The sequence below is a fragment of the Crocodylus siamensis genome, chromosome 6 (genome assembly GCF_052110815.1).
Source record: "Crocodylus siamensis isolate JL-2025a chromosome 6, ASM5211081v1, whole genome shotgun sequence".
Lineage (NCBI taxonomy): Eukaryota > Metazoa > Chordata > Crocodylia > Crocodylidae > Crocodylus > Crocodylus siamensis.
In genome coordinates this window covers 94944020-94961901 of record NC_143400.1, presented here as the reverse complement: position 1 = coordinate 94961901, position 17882 = coordinate 94944020, and the positions used below count along the sequence as shown (strand labels likewise).

Genomic DNA, 17882 nt, shown 5'->3' with positions numbered 1-17882 from the left:
ACGAAGTGACTCGTCCGTGGTTCTGGTGGCCTGAGCCCTTAATTCGGTGCGATGGAGGAATGCTTTGCCCCACGCGAGCTGACTCAGCTGCTTTGCAGCCATTCCTCCGCGGTCCTTCAGTCCTCGTGCTGTGGTTGACATTAAAGGCTTCTCTCTATGGTTTCAACAGATCGAGGCCGAAGACCAAGTCCTGGCAACTTTCTGCGGCCGGGAGACGACCGACACGGAGCAAGCCCCTGGGCAGCAAGCCATCCTGTCCCCTGGCTCCTACATGGGGCTCACGTTCAGATCCGACTTCTCCAACGAGGAACGCTTCACGGGCTTCGAGGCCCATTACACGGCGGTGGGTAAGTACCGTAACGCAGCAAACGTGCAGACCTCGCAGCCCAAGCCGGGCCGTGACCTCTCAGCCCTCCAGAGCACAGGGGAGACCGAAGGAAAAGACTCTAAAAAAAAGCAGGCTTCTTTTCCCCGAGCTAAAAGAGGAGCTGTCTCAGAGGTAAGCAGTACAGGGTCTACAGCAGACCGGTCGCCCAGGCCAGTTGCATTTCTGGAGGTCAGTGATGCAAATACTCAATACAGCGATCATCGCTGGAGACACTGAGCATGACCAGAGGCAGAGTATGGTGGAGAACTGCAAATGCAGGCTTGTTACCGGGGGCCACTTTCAGAGCAGCGGGATGCTTCATTGCCAGTGCCGCAGGGTTTGGGTGTACAGCAAGCGAAGCAGGATCTGATTTCTGCTCCCCTTTCCGGTGTCCTGCAGAGAGCTGGCAGGTCACGCGCGGCACCTCCCCGCCCCCGTGGCATGGCAGACCCTTGCCACCACGCTCACGCTCTTTCCTAACCGTTGACTTTCCCTAGTAGGGTTTGCCCAAGGGACTGTGAGTGGAAGGGGCCTGCTGCTACAGCACGCGCACAACGTCTGCGGGATGGCAGGGAACGCAAGGGTCTCCGGTCCTGCAGCCTGCCTCCCCGCGGTAGAGCGCTGATTCCCCTAGCAGGCCGGCCTCCCCATGCCCCTCGCAAATCAGACGGCATCAGGTGCAGCATTTCGGCTTTGGCGTTTGAGAGCCTAGGCATGAGATCAGGATCAAATGCCCTGACCCCGGTTCCTCCTCGCAGATGTGGACGAGTGCCTGGAGAAGAGCGATGAGGAGCTGGCCTGTGACCACTACTGCCACAATTACATCGGGGGGTACTACTGCTCCTGCCGCTTCGGCTACATCCTGCACTCTGACAACCGCACCTGCAAAGGTACCGGCTGTGGGGCAACGTGGCCTGCTCCCTCTCCGAGCCCGCCTGCCTGGGACCTGCGAGCCCAGGCACCATTGCTCTGTAAATGATGGAGGTGGGAAGAAGGTTGTACTGGTTGCAGTGGTTTCAGGTGGCTCCCAGGGGTATGACATCAGCATGATGTCATCAGCGCCACTCCTGATGCACGCCACCATGGGCGGGGGGGGGCATCAGAACTGCCTGGACATGCTTTGCTGGTGGCAGGTTGAGTCTAGGACGCTCTGGGGTGAGATGGCAAAGGGCTGGGAACAGGAGGCTCCTTCTCGGGGCAAGTGCCAGCCGAGGAGGGCTTTAAACCACGTGTGAGGTCCGGGTGGACCCTGACCGCACCGGCCGTGTTGCAGTGGAGTGCAGCGACAACCTCTTCACCCAGAGGAGCGGGGTGATCACCAGCGCCGACTTTCCCAACCCGTACCCCAAGAGCTCTGACTGCCTGTACCGTGTCGAGCTGGAGGATGGCTTCTTCATCACCCTGCAGTTCGAGGACAGCATCGACATCGAGGACCATCCCGAGGTCTCCTGCCCTTATGACTACATCAAGGTGAGTCAGCCGGGTTGGCGGAGGCAGGGGACGGACCCCCGCTCTGGGCGCGCTCGCTCTGTCTCGTTGGGCCAGCCATAGTCCCATGAGCCGTGGGCTGTTGTCCTCCAAGGATACAACAAAGCCAGCATGAGAGGAGCCTGCATCCCTTCTGATTTCCACGCTAGGACCATGTGCTTCATGAAATCTCTATTTCTCCAAACTTTCCAGGGCCTCACATGCAAGCAGCGCTTTCCTGCTGGGCTGCTCGCTGGGCTGCATCTTGGCCACAGAGACCTGGAAGGGGCTCCTAAGGCCATCGAGTCCTGTCCTCTGCCTTTGCAGGCAGTCTTTTAGCCAGAGGCCTAAAAAATTGCTCACTTCAATCCCTTTCCCATCACAGCCACATGCATCTTACAAACCCAAACCACCGTGCAGAGCACCACAGCTCGAAAGCAGGGGAAAAGTGCCCTGACACCAGGAAAGCAGATGCCCAGAAGATCCTCGGAAGAGGAACATGGTCCTCATTACAGAGGGAGGCAGAGCCAGTCTGGCTGTGGGGTGCATGCCTTCCCAGCCCCCAGACTGGTGTCCGCATCTCCTATGCCCAAGTCCTCCAAGCGGGAGATGCCCTTCAGTGCCCTCTTTGCAAACACAGAAGCCAAGTTTTGTAAAGTTTGGAGGTGGATTAAGAGCCAATAGGAGACAAGGGAGAGAAAGACCCCTTTCCCCCTTACAAAGGGCCCAAGACATGTTTTATATCCATGAAGTCTAGGGCCAGCCTGTCAACCAGCCACGGGGTGTGGGGAGCCCTCAGTGCTTCCTAAAGCTATCTCCTCTGCTTCCTTGTGACAGATTAAAGCCGGCCCTCTGGAGTTCGGGCCTTTCTGTGGGGAAAAGTCCCCGGGACGTATTGAAACGCAGACCAACAGCGTCCAGATCCTGTTCCACAGCGACAACTCGGGCGAGAACCAAGGGTGGAAGCTATCGTACACGGCCACCGGTAACGCACCCCGCTCCTTTCCCTCCTCTGCACCCACAGGGGCTTGGCAAACCGGGTAGGAGGGGGTTGATGGTCCATCTGGTCCTGAGACTCCGGGCGAAGGAGGGTGTGGGATGCACACAGTGAATCCAACGGTGCAGTTTCATTCTGCGGGGGAGAAAGCTACCTGGATGGACCTGACTGATGGCAGCGGTACTGAGCCCTGCCTGCCACCGTGCCAGGCTCTGGGCCACTGGGAGCATCAGGCTGTTCATATTAAGTCCCAAGGAGTGAGTCCCGAGTCCTAACTTCATCCAAAGTAGGCTGGGAATGAAGCAGTCCCAACAGGGAGGCAAAGCTCAGGGTGGGAAGGGGACTTCGAGGTTCGTGACATCCCTGAGGGCGCCTTCAGTAGCACCAATAGCCCTGGCCCCTGTGCCGTTTCGCACAGCGTCATAGCTCAAGGAGAAGCAGCAGGTATCATTGCGCCAATAAAGAGGCTTGGGAACAGGCCTGCCATGGCCGGGCTCCATCCAGGCCTCTGTCCCGTTAGCTGGCTGCCATTTGAATTTGCATTTTTTTTCTCCCCACTTGCCAAGGGAACTCATGCCCTCTCGTGCAGCCTCCCATCAATGGGAAGATCGACCCCTTGCAGGCACGGTACAGCTTTAAGGACCAGGTGGTCATCAGCTGCAACCCCGGATACAAAGTGCTAAAGGTACAGGGACTACTCGCCTCCGTCTCTGGGGCTGGGGCAGCGTCTCTTCAATCCACTGGAGCGGGCTCACGTGAAGGCCCCCTGTGTCCGTGCTCTCATGCCATAGGCACATGCTGAATTAGGGAGGAGCACCATGTTTTGTAGTGATGGGAAGCTCTCAGTGGTACCCTGTGAAGCTGGCCAGGCACGGCCAGGGACATAAACGCATAGACAATGAGGGTTGGGAGGGACATCTGCTCCAAGCAGGACCAACCCCAACCACATCGTCCCAGGCCTTGCCATCCCTCATGCTTTGTAAGGCTCCAGCACCACGCAAAGGAGCTTCCCAGTCGGTCATTGCTGGGACCACTCCACTGAAGCGGAGACCGCAGCCCTGCGTCACCCCCTTCGTTCAGACCTAAGGAGACCCTTCCCTCCTCCCACCTCCTTCCCTGGGACAGCGGCTACCTCTGTGCTCAAGAGGGGCAAAGTAACCCAAAGGAGAGCCCTGCCTGCCCTGCTAGAGACCACACATAGGAACAGCCTACGCTTGACGCCATAGACCTTCCCTTGCAAAGACGGTGGAGGTGGAGGTGGAGGTGGAGCGGACCGACTCTTCCCCAAACCACCTGCCTAGTGTCTCACACCAGCCCGCGAGCAAGCAGAGGCAAGGCTTGGCTTTGCACAAGACGAAGAGGAGCAGAGGGGCCTTCTGTAGAGCCTCTGCTCAGCTCCTCTGTGGTCTTGAACCCCAGGGAAATCTCCCTAGCCAGCTGTATGCCACCCGTCCAACTCGGTGACCATGGCTGTGGCTTCCAACTTGAGAGCCTGTAAAGGAAACTATTAACTTTGCAAGTGGAGCAAGGCTGGTATTTTGAGTGATGACCTCCAGCAGGTAGGGATCATCCACAAAGTGGTCCTAGACTCAGCACTCAACCGCCCCTTGGGCCTATCTGCTGCCATCCCAGACAGGCTGTCTCTCTGCTGTAAGGGGTGGGGTGGTCCCAAGGCTGGGGTCACCATGTCTTTCCCTCTTGCCTTCTGCGCAGGGCGACGTGGAGAGCGACACCTTCCAAATCGAGTGCCTGAAGGACGGGACATGGAGCAACAAGGTCCCCATCTGCAAAAGTAAGAAGCCCCTCTCTCCCTTCCCTACCCTTTATCTGGGGGTAACAGCCCCAGTGCCAAGCTCCGGGCAGGAGTGTACGGATGTCCCTGCAAAACCGTGTTGGCCGTTTCTCCTAGAGCACAACAGAGTTTGTGCCAAAGATGACGGGTCGGGTATTTGTTCTCCCTAATGCAACTGGATAAGCACAACCTGCTTTCCTTGACTCCCTCTCCAAACAAGCACTGCCCCAGCCCTGGGACAGTGTCTCCAAGCAGACGGATAAATGGCATCGTCCTCTGCATTAGCTTTCACCCCGTCATGAAGGGTCTGGTCCCATAGTGCAGGAGCGCACCTAACGGAAGTGTCCTGAGAAAACAAAACTTGCTAGAACAATTGGCCGTGGTAAAACTAAAGCGTGGCGGAGGTGGTCTAGCTTGCCACGATCGATCGAAACCTACCATGATAAAAAGGTCAACAAGCATTCGCTCACACGACTAAAATTGTGAAACGGCGATTTTTCAGGCCATTTTCTAATGTGTATGTAACCAGTACACAGCGTGTGCAAGTGCCCATACTTCCTTGAAGGCACTGGGAAGGCTCCAGTAGGAACTGGCTCAAGCCCTGGTGCTACTAGACAGAGGTGGGCAAATACGGGAAGGCTCGGGAGCTCTCTCCCAGTTGAACGAGCACCCACAAGCTCCAGGGTCATTTAGGATCTTATCAGAGCCCCCTTCCCACACACGGCCTGGGACAGCCTTCCTTGTGATAAGTCAACTTGTCGGCTTCTTGTTGGGGCTGGTAGGGCCCAGCTACCAAATCCTGATATGGATTTGAACCCACCTATGCCAGCGGTGTGTTTGCAGCTGATGGGTGGGAGAGGGGGGCTTCAAACTATTATAGTAACAAGGCCCACGTGGGATATCTGGACCTGGAACTGAACTGCTTTTTGGTTTTAGGGTTGCTCAGACGCAGAGGTCTGGGTTGGTCACAAGTGCAGCCAAAACCAAGGTATACAGACAGCAGCAAAAGGAGTGAGAAACGTTCGCCTGATATTTCAAAAAACACGTTGATTCGTTGCTGCTGAAGGTTGATGCTGGGACGTTGCACAGCTCCAATGGGCCCCGGGCTTTAGGCATACCTACTTCTAATACAGATTTCATAGATTTCATAGACACCGGGGCTGGAAGGGACCTCGGGAGATCATCGAGTCCAGCCCCCCGCCCAAAGGGCAGGAAGTCAGCTGGGGTCATAGGAATGACATCTCTCGAGTGCGGGCACCCCTAAGGCATCCAGCCTGTGTGCTCCAGTGTTTCCCCTGGGCAGGAGGGGTGGAGAAGCAGAGACAGGCATGGATGGCCAAGAAAGGCGGGTCAGAGTTGAATGCAGGCCAACAGAGGAAATGAACAACCCAAGCGAAGGTGGTTCGCCCGGGGATTGCAGAACAGGATGGGGTGCCGGCTTGCATAGAGAGCTAAGGGCATCCCTTCACCTCCCCTCTGCCTCCTGTTTGGGAGAGGGACCCTAAAGCACATGAGCAGGGACAGGGTGGAGACAGTCATCAGATCTCAACCCCCTGAACGCGGGCAGAGTTCAGACCCAGGTCCTGATGCCAACTTCCCAGCTGGGATCTATCCCCTGAACCGATCCAACCCGGGACAGTGGATCCAACCCCCGTGTCCTGGACGCTGCTCCCTCTGCAAAAGCAGGTACCTCTAGGCAAAAGTGCCCTGAGTCTGCTTTCCTGCCAGCTTCAGCTGCTTAAGGCCAGACCTGTGCACGCTGTTGCCTCTCTTACCTAGGGATGGAGAAGGGCTGGGAGCCACTGGAGCTTTTCTGGCTGGAGAGTCCCTGCTCTGCAGCCGCCTCCATTGCCGGTGGAGCCTTGTTTTATAACAATAATACTGCTCTGCTGAACCCGCCATAGGCAGGTGGTGGCAAGGAGTACCTTGTACTTGCAAAGCTCCCTGGACGTGGCAATCTCAGTGGTGTCAGAACTGCCACGGACTCCCCAGCCGCTAGTTGTGCCTTTGAAGGGGACATGCCTTGCTACAAAACCCCCTCAGATATTGAGTTTCTAACTCATCTATTACTAGAGAAATCTCTTCCTCCAGAGCTTGAACAAAGACCAAATAAGAACGGCTGCCAGTCGGGCATTTTTCTCAGTAAACGTTTTGCACCAAAAAATGGGGGTTTGGACCAAAACAACCCAAATAAACCACTTTGGGGCAGTGATATCCAGGAGCTCAGACAAGATGATCATGTCGGTCCCCTGAGACGTTATCATCTATTCACTGAAATTTTCAGGGTTTGTCAAAAAAACGGAACCCCTCCAAATGACAAATCAAAAAACGTCTCTTAAGGGGAAAAAAGCTGCAAAAAAAAGAAGTACAAAAATGAAACATTTTTGGTTTTTCCAGTTTTTTTTGCAGACAAAACTATTTTTGCCCCAGCTGTAATAAGACAAAAACAGGCTGATATTGGGCCAATGCAAAGAGTTTCTTTGTAGTAGAAGGTGTGGACAGCCGTGTGCCACTGCAGGATGGATGTTGGCCCAGTGGAGCCAGGTAGAAGAAAAGGGGTCTCCACCAGGACTGGGATTAGGGGGCAAGGTGTTGGCTCCACTGTAAGGTGTCGTACTGTTATTACGGTGTTTAACGTGATCAGCCCCCTCTGCACTGCCTCCAGGGCCCAGCCTGCTCTCCGCATATAACCCTCGGACGCTTGCTGAATTGGTCCCCCTTCGTGGTGTTATGGGGGCATGTTTCCTGCATGGATTCTCTCTGCTCAGCCGTTAATCCTGCTCTCTCTTTCTCTCTCTCTGCTTTCCTCCCTTCCCTTTCCCCTTCTGCCTTCGGCGCAGCTGCAGAGACAGCCGACAACAAGACAGAGAGAAGAGCTGAGTCGGACCAAGTGACGGCATGACCACCTCTTAGAAGGGGCAGACTGTCTCTTAGACATATCAGGGACTCTCTAGGCTGCAAGGCATACTCCCTGTGCTCTCCCCCCAGCCCTTTCCAACCTTGGAGTGGGGGGGATCTCCTTTGGGGAGATACGTCACTGCTGTAGATTCAATGCTGGACCCCTGTTCACCCCAGCCTACCTGGCACACTCCGACTGAAAGGATCAAACTCCTTTCCCACCCCCATACCCCAGGAAAAGCACAACCCACCCGCACCCCAGGCTGCTGCCCCGGGGACAGGGCACTCTGGCAGGTGTCTGCACTGCGCCTCGGAGACACAGCAATGAAAACCGTGATGCAAGGAGCAGCTGCTTTGTCTGTGCTTTGTTGTTTGAAAATAACCCTTTGTGGCCTTGCTTTCCCCCTCCTACCCTGGGCCAGGCTGGTCGGTCTAAGAACGAGAACTGATCTTTGCTCCTTTTCAGTCTCTCAGAGCAAAAAGCCAGCCTTGTTCCCTGCGTCCTGCTGCATGTGAACCCCCCACCCCGGCTCTTTGGGACTGACGAGTGCTTGCAAGACAGACCCGCGAGGGAATCTGTCCATCTGGGCTCGCCCCTTCAGCATGCCTTCCCAGCTCTGCTGCTGCCTCTGCCAAGCCGCTGCCTTCATCCAGAGCTGCTGTTCATGAGCCTTTCCCGTGTAGCACACTGTCCTTTTAGCCTGAAGAGTAAGTCACAGAAAACAGCTAGAGAGGAGGACCCACCACCTTTAACATCAATGGCTTGTCAGGGATTTGAGCAGGGTGGAGGAGGATTGCATTTAGACACTGATTGCCAAGGGCACTTGTACACATGACGAAAGTTTCCCCGTATGTGACTTAATGGCACCAAGCATTACATGTACCTGAGTTTGCGGGGTGGGGGGTTAAATGAGTTTGCATCATTGCAAACTAAACGATATCCCAATGTGGTTTAGCTTGCAACGCTGCAATTGGGAACACTGCAGCCATTAGTCAGCTCCCCTCCCTCCCTTTCCCACCGCCCAGCCACAGGACAGGCAGGCAGACTCCGCAGGGGAAAGGATTGGGCCCCTCAGGGCTTCAGCCTGCAACAGGGGCCTGGACAATCACATGTGTACAGTGACAGGGTAGGTTTCAATTTAAAACCCACTGTTTCAATTTGGGGGGCGTAGAATACAACCTGAAGGACTAAAGCTCTGTCACGTGTACAAGCACCCTTAGATGCCTAATAGGTAGAATAGGATGTGGCTCCTTGTAGCGTTGTTTTCCAGGGCCAGAGATTAGTCTCCAAGCGTAAAAATGGAAAGAGCAAGGCTGATACCATGCTACCGGGGACTTGGCTGGAGGAACAGATGATGGAGCAAGCTAGGGAAGGGGTGGAGGGTCACAGAAGGGAAGGCATGGAGGGAAGAAGGCTAGAAGGAAGTGATGGAGCAGTCCAGTGGGGAGAGAGGGATGAAGAGAGGATCTTGGAGAAGAGAGCCAGGCCACTGGGGAAGCACACACACATACGCATACACATACAGTGAACCAAAGGCCGGTGATGTTATTGGAAAGCTCTCTCTTGACTTCAGCTGGCTTTGGATAGGCCCCATGGAGAAGGGAGCTAAGGGGAAAGGGTTGCCAAGCTTTGGCTAGTGATGGCCTCAGACAGATCTTCAAGAGTTAGCGTTGACAGCCAGGGCGGTGAGGATGGATGTCTGAGGCGAGTGTGCGGGTCCACAGCAGCTTTGCAGCACAAGACAGGAGCTTATAGCCCAGAGAAAAAGATGCCTGGGGAGAAAAGGCCTGAGGAACAAAGCAGGTGGCAGCAGAAGGAAGAGCAAGGAGGTCACGTCTGGGCCTGAAAGCAAGGGAGCCCTAAGAGCAAGCGCCAAAATGGAGCTGGGACCAGAAATAGGGAAGAGTCAGGGGCAGAGAGATGGGCCTGATGGCGGAGGGGGGTCAGAACAAGAAGCCCAGACTGAGGCAGCCCATCCAAAATATTACACACCTTCAAGCCTTCAGGTACGGGGACTTGACCAGAGAGAACAGCATGGCCTGGCAAGAAAGCCTGGATCCCCAGAAAGCACGGCTGAGAGATGGGACCTGGTGAACCCAGTGCTTCCCCACTGGGAAGTGACAGAGGGGTGGGAGGCTGGGGGTGGGGGCAGAAGAAGGGGCCTGACAAGAGACCCCCGCCCCCAGAGGTCCCTCCTAGTGCAGCCCATCCGGATTGGGAAAGAGCTAAGAACGGGGTCCATTCAGCACTGGGGAGGCCTCCCCGGGAGTACCGTGTCCAGCTTTGGGCATCACAGATCCAGAGAGATGTGGACACACAGGTGAGAGTCCCATGGAGAGCACCAGGAGGGTCAGCGGTCTGGGAAACACAACATAGAAGCAAAGCCTGGAAGAGCGGGGAGCTTTTAATCTGGAAAAAAAAGAAAACCAGGGTGGGATTTAATGACAGCCTTCAGCTACTTGAAGGGTGCTGACCAAGAGGATGCGATGAATTCTTCTCGATTGCTTTATCCCCTGCAGAAGCCAGGAGCTTACACGGCAACGGGGGAAATGTGGGCTGGGTGTTAGAAAGAACTTGCTCTTTGCGGGGGTGCTCAAGCAGGCGGCCTAGGGAGGCTGTGCAATCGCCGTCCTTGGAAGCTGGGGTGGACACTGGGCTGGGATGGTTTAGATGGCCATGATCCTGCCGTGAGCAGAGGGTAGGGCGAGATGACCTTGTGAGGGTCCTGCCAGCCCCCCAAAGAGCACATCTAGTGGCGGCGGGACAGCCACTTCGGCACTGAGCTGCTGAGAAAGTGGTGGGGCCTGGGGGAAAGGCCTGAGCAAGTCTCTATCTGCCTTAGCAGCTGCCCCAGTAGGAGCTGCTCCACAACGCCCTGGAGATCCAGTTCAACACCATCTCGGCATAACAGGATGCCTCTTTTAAGTGGGCTTAGCTTAAAATCCCCATTTTTAAGGCTCATTAAGGGCATGTGTCTACATGTGCATGCCCTTGGTGTGCCTTAACAATGGCGGTTTAAGGTTATGTGAGCCTAAATTTGATACATGCCTAAAGCAGGTATCCAATTTTGGCGGAAATAGCACACGTGTAGACGTACTAATGCGCATTAACATGTGCGTCAATGGATACACAATGTGTTAATGCGATTAGCAGGTCTGCATGTGCACTAAGGCGACTTAGCTATTCGCCTTAATGCGCATTACCGTGTCTACTTGTAGATACGCACCTAAATCACCTTAACGTGCCTTAAGCAAAGGCTCGTGAAGTTTAGGTGCGCATAAATACACGTGCAGACACACCCACAGATATGCACTAATTAGCTCAAACAGCAGCAACGCATCCACTTGGCTGGTTGCAATCTATACAGGGCCAACAAAGCGCTGAGAGAAACAGGCGGCCACACCACGCCTGCCCTGCAAGGCGAGGTACAATGCGAGAGATGCCCCTACCTCAGCTCCCAAATTCCCTGCTTCAAGAGAGGTTTTCAATTCCCGCGAGCTGGCCGATCTGCCAGGGTGGGAGAAGGGCTACGGCTGGGGCTCCAGCTACTCCTGTCAGTGAGATTCAGATGTGGGCTATAGCTGTAGCTAGTGCCCCTCTCTCTCAAGGGGGACTCTGCAGCTTCGCTGCTCTCCCTTGCACGGGCTGGCTCCAGCACCAGCGTTTGAGCTCACGTTGCGATGGGAACACCTTACTGCCTGGCCTGGTGCTTGCACATCCCCAAGAGTCGCCACAGGGTCTTCAGTGAGTGTCTTGGGGCCGATGCCAGCAATGGGGGCAGGGATTAGCATGGGCAGGAGCAGCCCCGGGTGCTCGTTCTCAACACCCGCTTGCCAGCTGTTTCCTCCATGGCCCCTAATTCACACCCTGACTAGTCTAGAGGTTTCTTTCCCAGGCAGAGAACAACCAGCCCTGTTGTTAAATCAGTGTCTACCTCGCCCCAAGGGCTACAGGAATTTCACCTCATTTGCAGGCAATGCAAAATCAGCATAAATTAGTCTAAGGCCCTGAACATGGGGACTCCTGAGACCCAAATCACAACCAAGATCCTTCAACTGTTGTGCTTGGCCCAGGTAGATAAAACCTTGGCTGGGATGATGTAGGTGGGGCTGGTCCTGCTTGGAGCAGAAGGTCGGACTAGATGCAGGTCCCTTTTTCTATGATACTATGACCTGAGAGAGCCTTCTTCTCCGGCTGGCCTTTCTTCCCTGTCTCCCAGATACCAGAGAGGGAGGAGAAGGGAGGATCACAGCCCCGCTGAAAGCAGAAGCAAAACACACCTAGATTTCAACAGAAGGAAAAGCTGCCCAGAGGCTGATCTGGGGCCCGAGCCAGGCACACATGTACAGCCCCTGCTCACACGCACACCCTCCCCTCCTGCCAGCCCAGCTCCAAGTCAACGTCATGGCTTGAAGCTGCAGCAAAGCAGGTTTAGGTCGGATCTCAGGACACATTTCTTCGCTGTCAGAGCAGGGAGGCCTTGGAGGAGACGCCCAGGGAAGGGGTGGACTCTCCAACACTGGAGGGGTTCAAGGCGAGCCGTGGGTGGGGGATGATCTCGGCCTAGCAATGCCTGCTATGGGCATTTCCCAGGCGTCTGGGCTTTGCTAGTTGCTTCCTCTCTGCTACATGTGTTGGGGGGGGGGGTGTTAAGCATTCATCACCGGTGCTGGCTGCACCCCAGGCTGGGGGTGGTGACTGGGCTGTGCCAATGCTCCTGCTGGGACTTCTTGTCTAGAGGGTCTTGCCCCTCCACTCAGGGTCGGACCGATGCCACATCTGGGGTCAGGAAGGAAATTTACCCCCGGTCAGACTAGCACAGACTGTGTGGATTTTGCCTTCCTCTGTATCCAGAGCCTGGCCTGTATCGGGGGTCCATCCTTGGCGGTGTTCAAGACCCAGTTAGACAAAGCCTTGGCTGGGATGATGGAGTTGGGGCTGGTCCTGCTTGGAGCAGGGCTTGGACTAGATGTGACCTCCCGAGGCCTCTGCCAACCCTCGTTGTCTGTGACTCTATGATACTATCTCTTGAGTGTATACTAACAACCTTTTGTAGCAGCAGGACGCTGGCTGCCGTGGTCCCCTGCTTTCCGGGTGGCGGGTTCAGGTGTGAGGTCTGTGCTATGTCAGGGTTGATGGGAGTTTTGCTAAGAGTTCAGCTAATTCACAGAAGTTGAGGGCTGGAAGGGACCTCATGAGATCATCGTGATGGATTCGTACCGGGCTGGTTTGCGGAGGGTTGAGCTTGCCTCAGGCAGGGGTTGGACTAGATGGGACCTCTGGAGCATCTGTCCCACCCCACTTTCTTTATAAAGTCCTAAAGCTGAGGATAATGTCATGTAGCTGGCAAGAAGGGACGCGAGCACAGGTGACCCCACTCTCCTTTCTCCCCAGTGGCCGACTGCCGAGCCCCGGCGGAGCTGGAGCACGGGTTCATCACGTTCACCTCGAGGAGCAACCTCACCACCTACCGCTCTGCAATCCGGTACTCCTGCCAGCACCCCTACTACCGCATGGCCCCCAACGTCACCGGTGAGGCACCGTGCGAGGCGGGTTGGAGGGACTATGTCCATGCAAGCACGGGGTTGCAATGGTCTGCTCCGTGTGCAACATGTTTACATGTGGCCACATCGTGCGGTCACCCCTGGGAGGAAGGAGCTAGCTAGAAACAGAGGTTTCGTCTGGGTGTCTGTGCTGCTACAGGCAAAGCCGGCTGCAGGCGGTCCTGCAAAGACGACCGTGTCACCCAGCAGGGCTACGTCTCGGCAGAGAAGACGCTGCCCTCTCAGTGCTCTTTGGCCCTCGGGCAGCAGCTCTTAGCGAGCATTGCTAGCCATGTCTAGCTACTAAACCCTGCCCGCACACAGCGCAGTCCTGTCCTCACGGGAAAGTGCCACAGCCTGAAGACAACAGGCCTCACTGATAGCAACACCCAGGCCACATAATCCTTATCACTGCTTGTCTGTGTGCAAAGTTTCCCCCGTTGAGCCCACTGCAAAACCCTCCTGTGGGTGACTGGGAATGGAGAATGCCTGGTCCGCGCTTCCCTTGCAGCGGTGAGGCTGTAGCGCTTGGCTTCCCAGGTCTCCCTGGCACCAGCTGGGCTGAATTAGCTCTGCGCCTTTAACCTGGCTTGGAGCAGTCTCCCCAGAGCCAGCATTGTGCCATACAGCCCCCACGTGCTGCCTCTTCGACCCGGCTGGTGCCTCCATCCCTTGACCCGCTGCAGACCGGTATATCAGCGTGTGTGATCGGCTCATCTCCCCGCTCCCAGCACGCAGCCCCTGCTGTGCCCTGAGCAGCCCAGTGGCCCGTGGAAATGAGCACGAGCCACATCTCCGAAGGCAGGACCACTCCTTTGCACTCGCCTCCATCCTCACGGTGTGATGACCTTGGAAGATGCTTTCTGCTGGGGCTCATCCACGCCCCCTGCCTTCAGGAAGAGCTGCAGGTGCCCTCTGGAGTCTGGGACCCCATATCACAGATATCAAGCGGTGCCAGCCACGAGACCTGCTAGTGGAGGCTAGGGGTGGAGCGGCAACCTTTCCATGCAGCCCTTCTGCCCTCGGTTCTGCCTTTGCGGACAGCTATGCCAGTCCAGCTACTCCGGTGTGACCCGGGGCCCTAGGATTTATCATGACATGTGCTAGACCTGTGTTTAGGAAGGGCACAGTGCAGGCCCTCCGGCCATGCACGCGCAAACCCCAGTGCATCCAGGCCATGGGGCTAACATCTCGCTCTCTTCCAGGCCTGTACACCTGCGATGAGAACGGGGTCTGGAGGAGCGAGGAGCTGGGGACCAAGCTGCCGTCCTGCCGACCAGGTACCTGGAAGGCTCTGGAGATGCCCTCTCACGGCCACTTGTGCTGCATGCTGCAGAGCCTGGGGGGATATAGGGGCATGGGGCAAGGGTGGGAGGCATTGGCCCAGTTCTGCTGGCTGTGCTTCAGGCCTGGAGCGATGTGGTGCCTCCCCAATAGACGGAGGCCCACCTCAAAGGCTACGCTGCAGAGACACAAACCTCATCCCCAGGGGAAAAGCCACCTCTTGGCCCTGTAGGACCCAGCAGTGAGTGCTGGAGAGATGGGGGGACGTCACAAAAGTGGGGCCCGGAGTCCTGAATCCCCCAAAGTGCATAGGCATTGAGATCACGGGTGTCAGCTCAGACCTCTTTCTAAGGCACGGGGCCCAAATCCAACCCCTGGGGGCACTGGATGTGTCAGGAACATTGCACTGGTGGAATTTGGCCCCTACAGCACTATGAATCCACCCCCAAGCCCAACCAAAACCAGGCAGCCAGCAGAGGCAGGTCTTTCGATACAGGCCCAGCCCCACAGTGCTGGAGAAGCCTTTATAGAGCAGGCATCAAGGTGCTTTTCAGACATCCACTCACTTGTATGGGCCTTGCTCCCATTTCACAGCTGGAGACACTGAGGCTGAGAGATTCAGGGGTGGGCCCAAGACCCCAGGAGAAGGCAGTGTCAAAGGAGGGATTGGTGTTAAGGGCTCACTTGCTCCTACCCCAGTGTGTCAGCTTGCAAGACCTCAGGCCAAGCTGCCTGCACCAGGGCGTCGTTGTGCGAGAGCCTGGCAAACAGCCCTGTCCTGCCCCTGTCCGAGCGGCAGGCCCGTTCTCCGTTCTGGCCAAGAGGAAGCCGGTCTGAGTTACAAACCAGCTGAGCCGGCTGCTCCTGCTCTACACACATGCATGTGCACCCTGTGGCGTGTGCAGCTTTTCTGTCGCCAACAAAAACACCTCTCAGCAAATGGCAAAGGGCGTACCCTGTTCCCATCCCGTGCCAGTGCCGGGGAGAGCGGTCCGGCCCTTTGGAAAGAAGCCGGACCAGAAAGAGAAAGTTCCCTGTGGACTCTCATACAAAGGGAGCCTGGGGACATGTCCCAAATGCAGGTTTCGGCCAGATGCCACTGAATTCCCAAGCCCCAACCATGCCATAGCCCATCTGGCAGAGGCAGCCCTGCCAGGAGGAAGGGCTGCATGGAGGGAGACTTGTCCTCCATCGCTCGCTGCTGGGCCTCCTCTATGCTCAGACAAGACGGCTGGGTACCTAGGGCCTGCATCTGGCAGAAATTAATGGTTATGAACCCTTGCTCGGCTCCCCGTTGCACCAGAGCAGAGTCACCCCCGTGCAGGATTCCTCCTGCTGGCGTGGGAAGGGTGAGGGCAAAAGCACCGTCCATCTAAAATACATAGCTGGCAGAGCTTCCCCAGCCTCTGCCAGGCCTTGGCACAGCCTGACAGCTGCATGGGGCAGAGATGCAGGAATTTTTGGGCTAAGCATCTTTGTGTTCCTTACAATACTAAATGCACGCCTGAATGCCCACCTTCGCACCCCCCCCAGCCCCCTCCGAGAGGTGTCACCTTTGCGTAGGCAAATGTTCCCTCCCGGGGCCGGGGCTCGGACACGGCAACGCGGTGCAAAAGTAACTCGGCCACCAGCTTGCAGCCGTGCAGCCGGTGTCTCCGCTCTGCGGGACGGAGATCATCGTGCTGCGTGGGCACGTGGCCGAGAGCCACGACGATCCATGCCTGTCGCCCCCGTGCATTCGTCTGCCAGACCCGTCCCTGGCTCGTTCGGCGGCTCAGGCAAGTCATCGTCACCCCTCTGTGCCTCAGTTTCCCTGCCTGGAAGCTGGGCTTGTTGCTTCTCCCTGTGCCTGGGGTAATGTGCGGCTGTGTCCATCAATGCTTGTGAAAGGGGCAGCATATCAAGCGCTGTGCTAGTGGTCACTCCCTGCCTCGCTGTCCACAGACCTCCAGTGGTGCCCACATCCCCAAGTGGCCCTGTTTGGCTGCAGCTGCCAGGGGGAGTGAATCACTCCCAGCTCAGTCTCCCGGGGACCAGGCAGGACTAGGCATGTTGTGCGGGGCCTCAGAGACTGTTTATCCCATTGCTTTCTTCCATCCTCTCCACCCAGTGCAGCCTCTCTCCATGCGCCCCTTCTCTAATGGGCACCTTTCCTTCTCCAGCTGGGTTAAAGGAGCTGGATGAACAGCTGGGGGATACTTTAGTGGGACAGGGGAGGCAAATTAGGACTCCTGAGAGAGCAATTTCAGATCAGCTAACTAGGGCAGGTCAAGGACTAATCTAGGTTGCAGCAGTGGGTGGCCAAAGGGGCTTGCTTGTGTGAGCCTGGAGAGCTGGGAGGTTGCTTCCTAGCCGCCATCTGGGTCCTGCACTGGCCGCCACGTGCTCCCATGTCACTGGCCGCCTCTGAGCATCGTGGCAGCATTGCCATTTGGCTTGCAACCCCCACGGCTCCTGCAGCGCCCGGGTCAGCTCCGCAGAGGAGGGGTGATGCGGGCCAGGCTTTCGATGAGGGGCTCAGCTGAGCCTGATCCCGTTCTTAGTAAGCAACAGGGGGAATCGGGGGCAGGCCTGACTCTGAGCAGGGCGTAAAGCAACCCGCACGAGACATAAGCCAGGTCAAAGTCCAAGGTGTGAGTCGGCTCTGCGCCGAGGTGTTGCCGGCGAGCCTGGAATCGAGCCCTGTGTTTCTGGGGCGCTCCAGACACCTTCCCGGGGACGGACCCAACAGGCAGTTGAATGCATTTCCTTCGGGACCTAGAGGGACGCCGGGCGGCTGTGGTGGGGGTGGAGGAGACACGGGGCTGCTGGCAGAAAGACCCGGCCTAGAGGTGAGCAGAGCGTCTGTCTGAGCACCGAATCCCAGCTGGACTCGAACCCGTCGCTGGAAAGCCCTGAAGATGCCTCCCTCCCAGCTCCCGACTTGCCGGTGCCCTGTGCGGTCGGGCCCAGCCTCGAAGGCCTTCCAGCATAGGTCGCTGGCGGTGCGATCCTCGCAGCCTCGTTTGAGCGCTCGTGTGCCGGAGGGGCGTGGAGGGAGCCCCAGTGCTTCCTCCCCGCCCGCCCCCATGAAGGTACTTGGGGCGTCCTTTGGTGCAATGATGGATGGCGCTGAGCTGCGGGCATGCATCATTGCGGGTGCATTATGCCGCCAGGCTGCCCCGTCTCCGGGGGGTCCATCTGGTGCGAGCGGGGCACTGGGGTGCAAAGGCAGGCCGTGTCATGGAGCAAAGTACAGCCATAACAGTGAAGGAAGGATGTCCCAAAGGACAAGGAGGAGGCTCTAGAGGCAAGCAGCACAGTGGCTGGAAGGGGAGGGGATGGAGGCGGGGCCTCGCTGCTGGCTCTGCCACTGATTCGCTGTGTAACCTTGGGCAAGTCACTTCCCTTCTCTATGCCTCACTGTCCCCAGCCTTTGAGACATAGGACTGGCCTCCCTAAAGGGCTGAGGAGAAGGATGCATAAGGATGAGGCTCCCAAGCTGGCATCAGGGCCAGTTCGACCCAGCCGCAAACAGGTGGTGCAAGTGACTC

The 17882-nt window shown here is 56.8% G+C and overlaps 1 protein-coding gene across 2 annotated transcripts in view; it reads left to right on the top strand.

Annotated features, from left to right (window-relative positions):
• The window catches only part of MASP1 (MBL associated serine protease 1), a 51552-nt gene that overhangs the window by 18334 nt on the left and 15336 nt on the right, over window positions 1–17882 (top strand). For both annotated transcript variants that reach the window (XM_090052678.1, XM_090052677.1), the window contains exons 3-10: window positions 170–347; window positions 1126–1257; window positions 1641–1837; window positions 2672–2819; window positions 3398–3516; window positions 4545–4623; window positions 12917–13054; window positions 14271–14345. In XM_090052678.1, coding sequence (XP_089908804.1) covers window positions 170–347; window positions 1126–1257; window positions 1641–1837; window positions 2672–2819; window positions 3398–3516; window positions 4545–4623; window positions 12917–13054; window positions 14271–14345 — 1066 coding nt within the window. The remainder of the gene's footprint in view (window positions 1–169; window positions 348–1125; window positions 1258–1640; window positions 1838–2671; window positions 2820–3397; window positions 3517–4544; window positions 4624–12916; window positions 13055–14270; window positions 14346–17882) is intronic.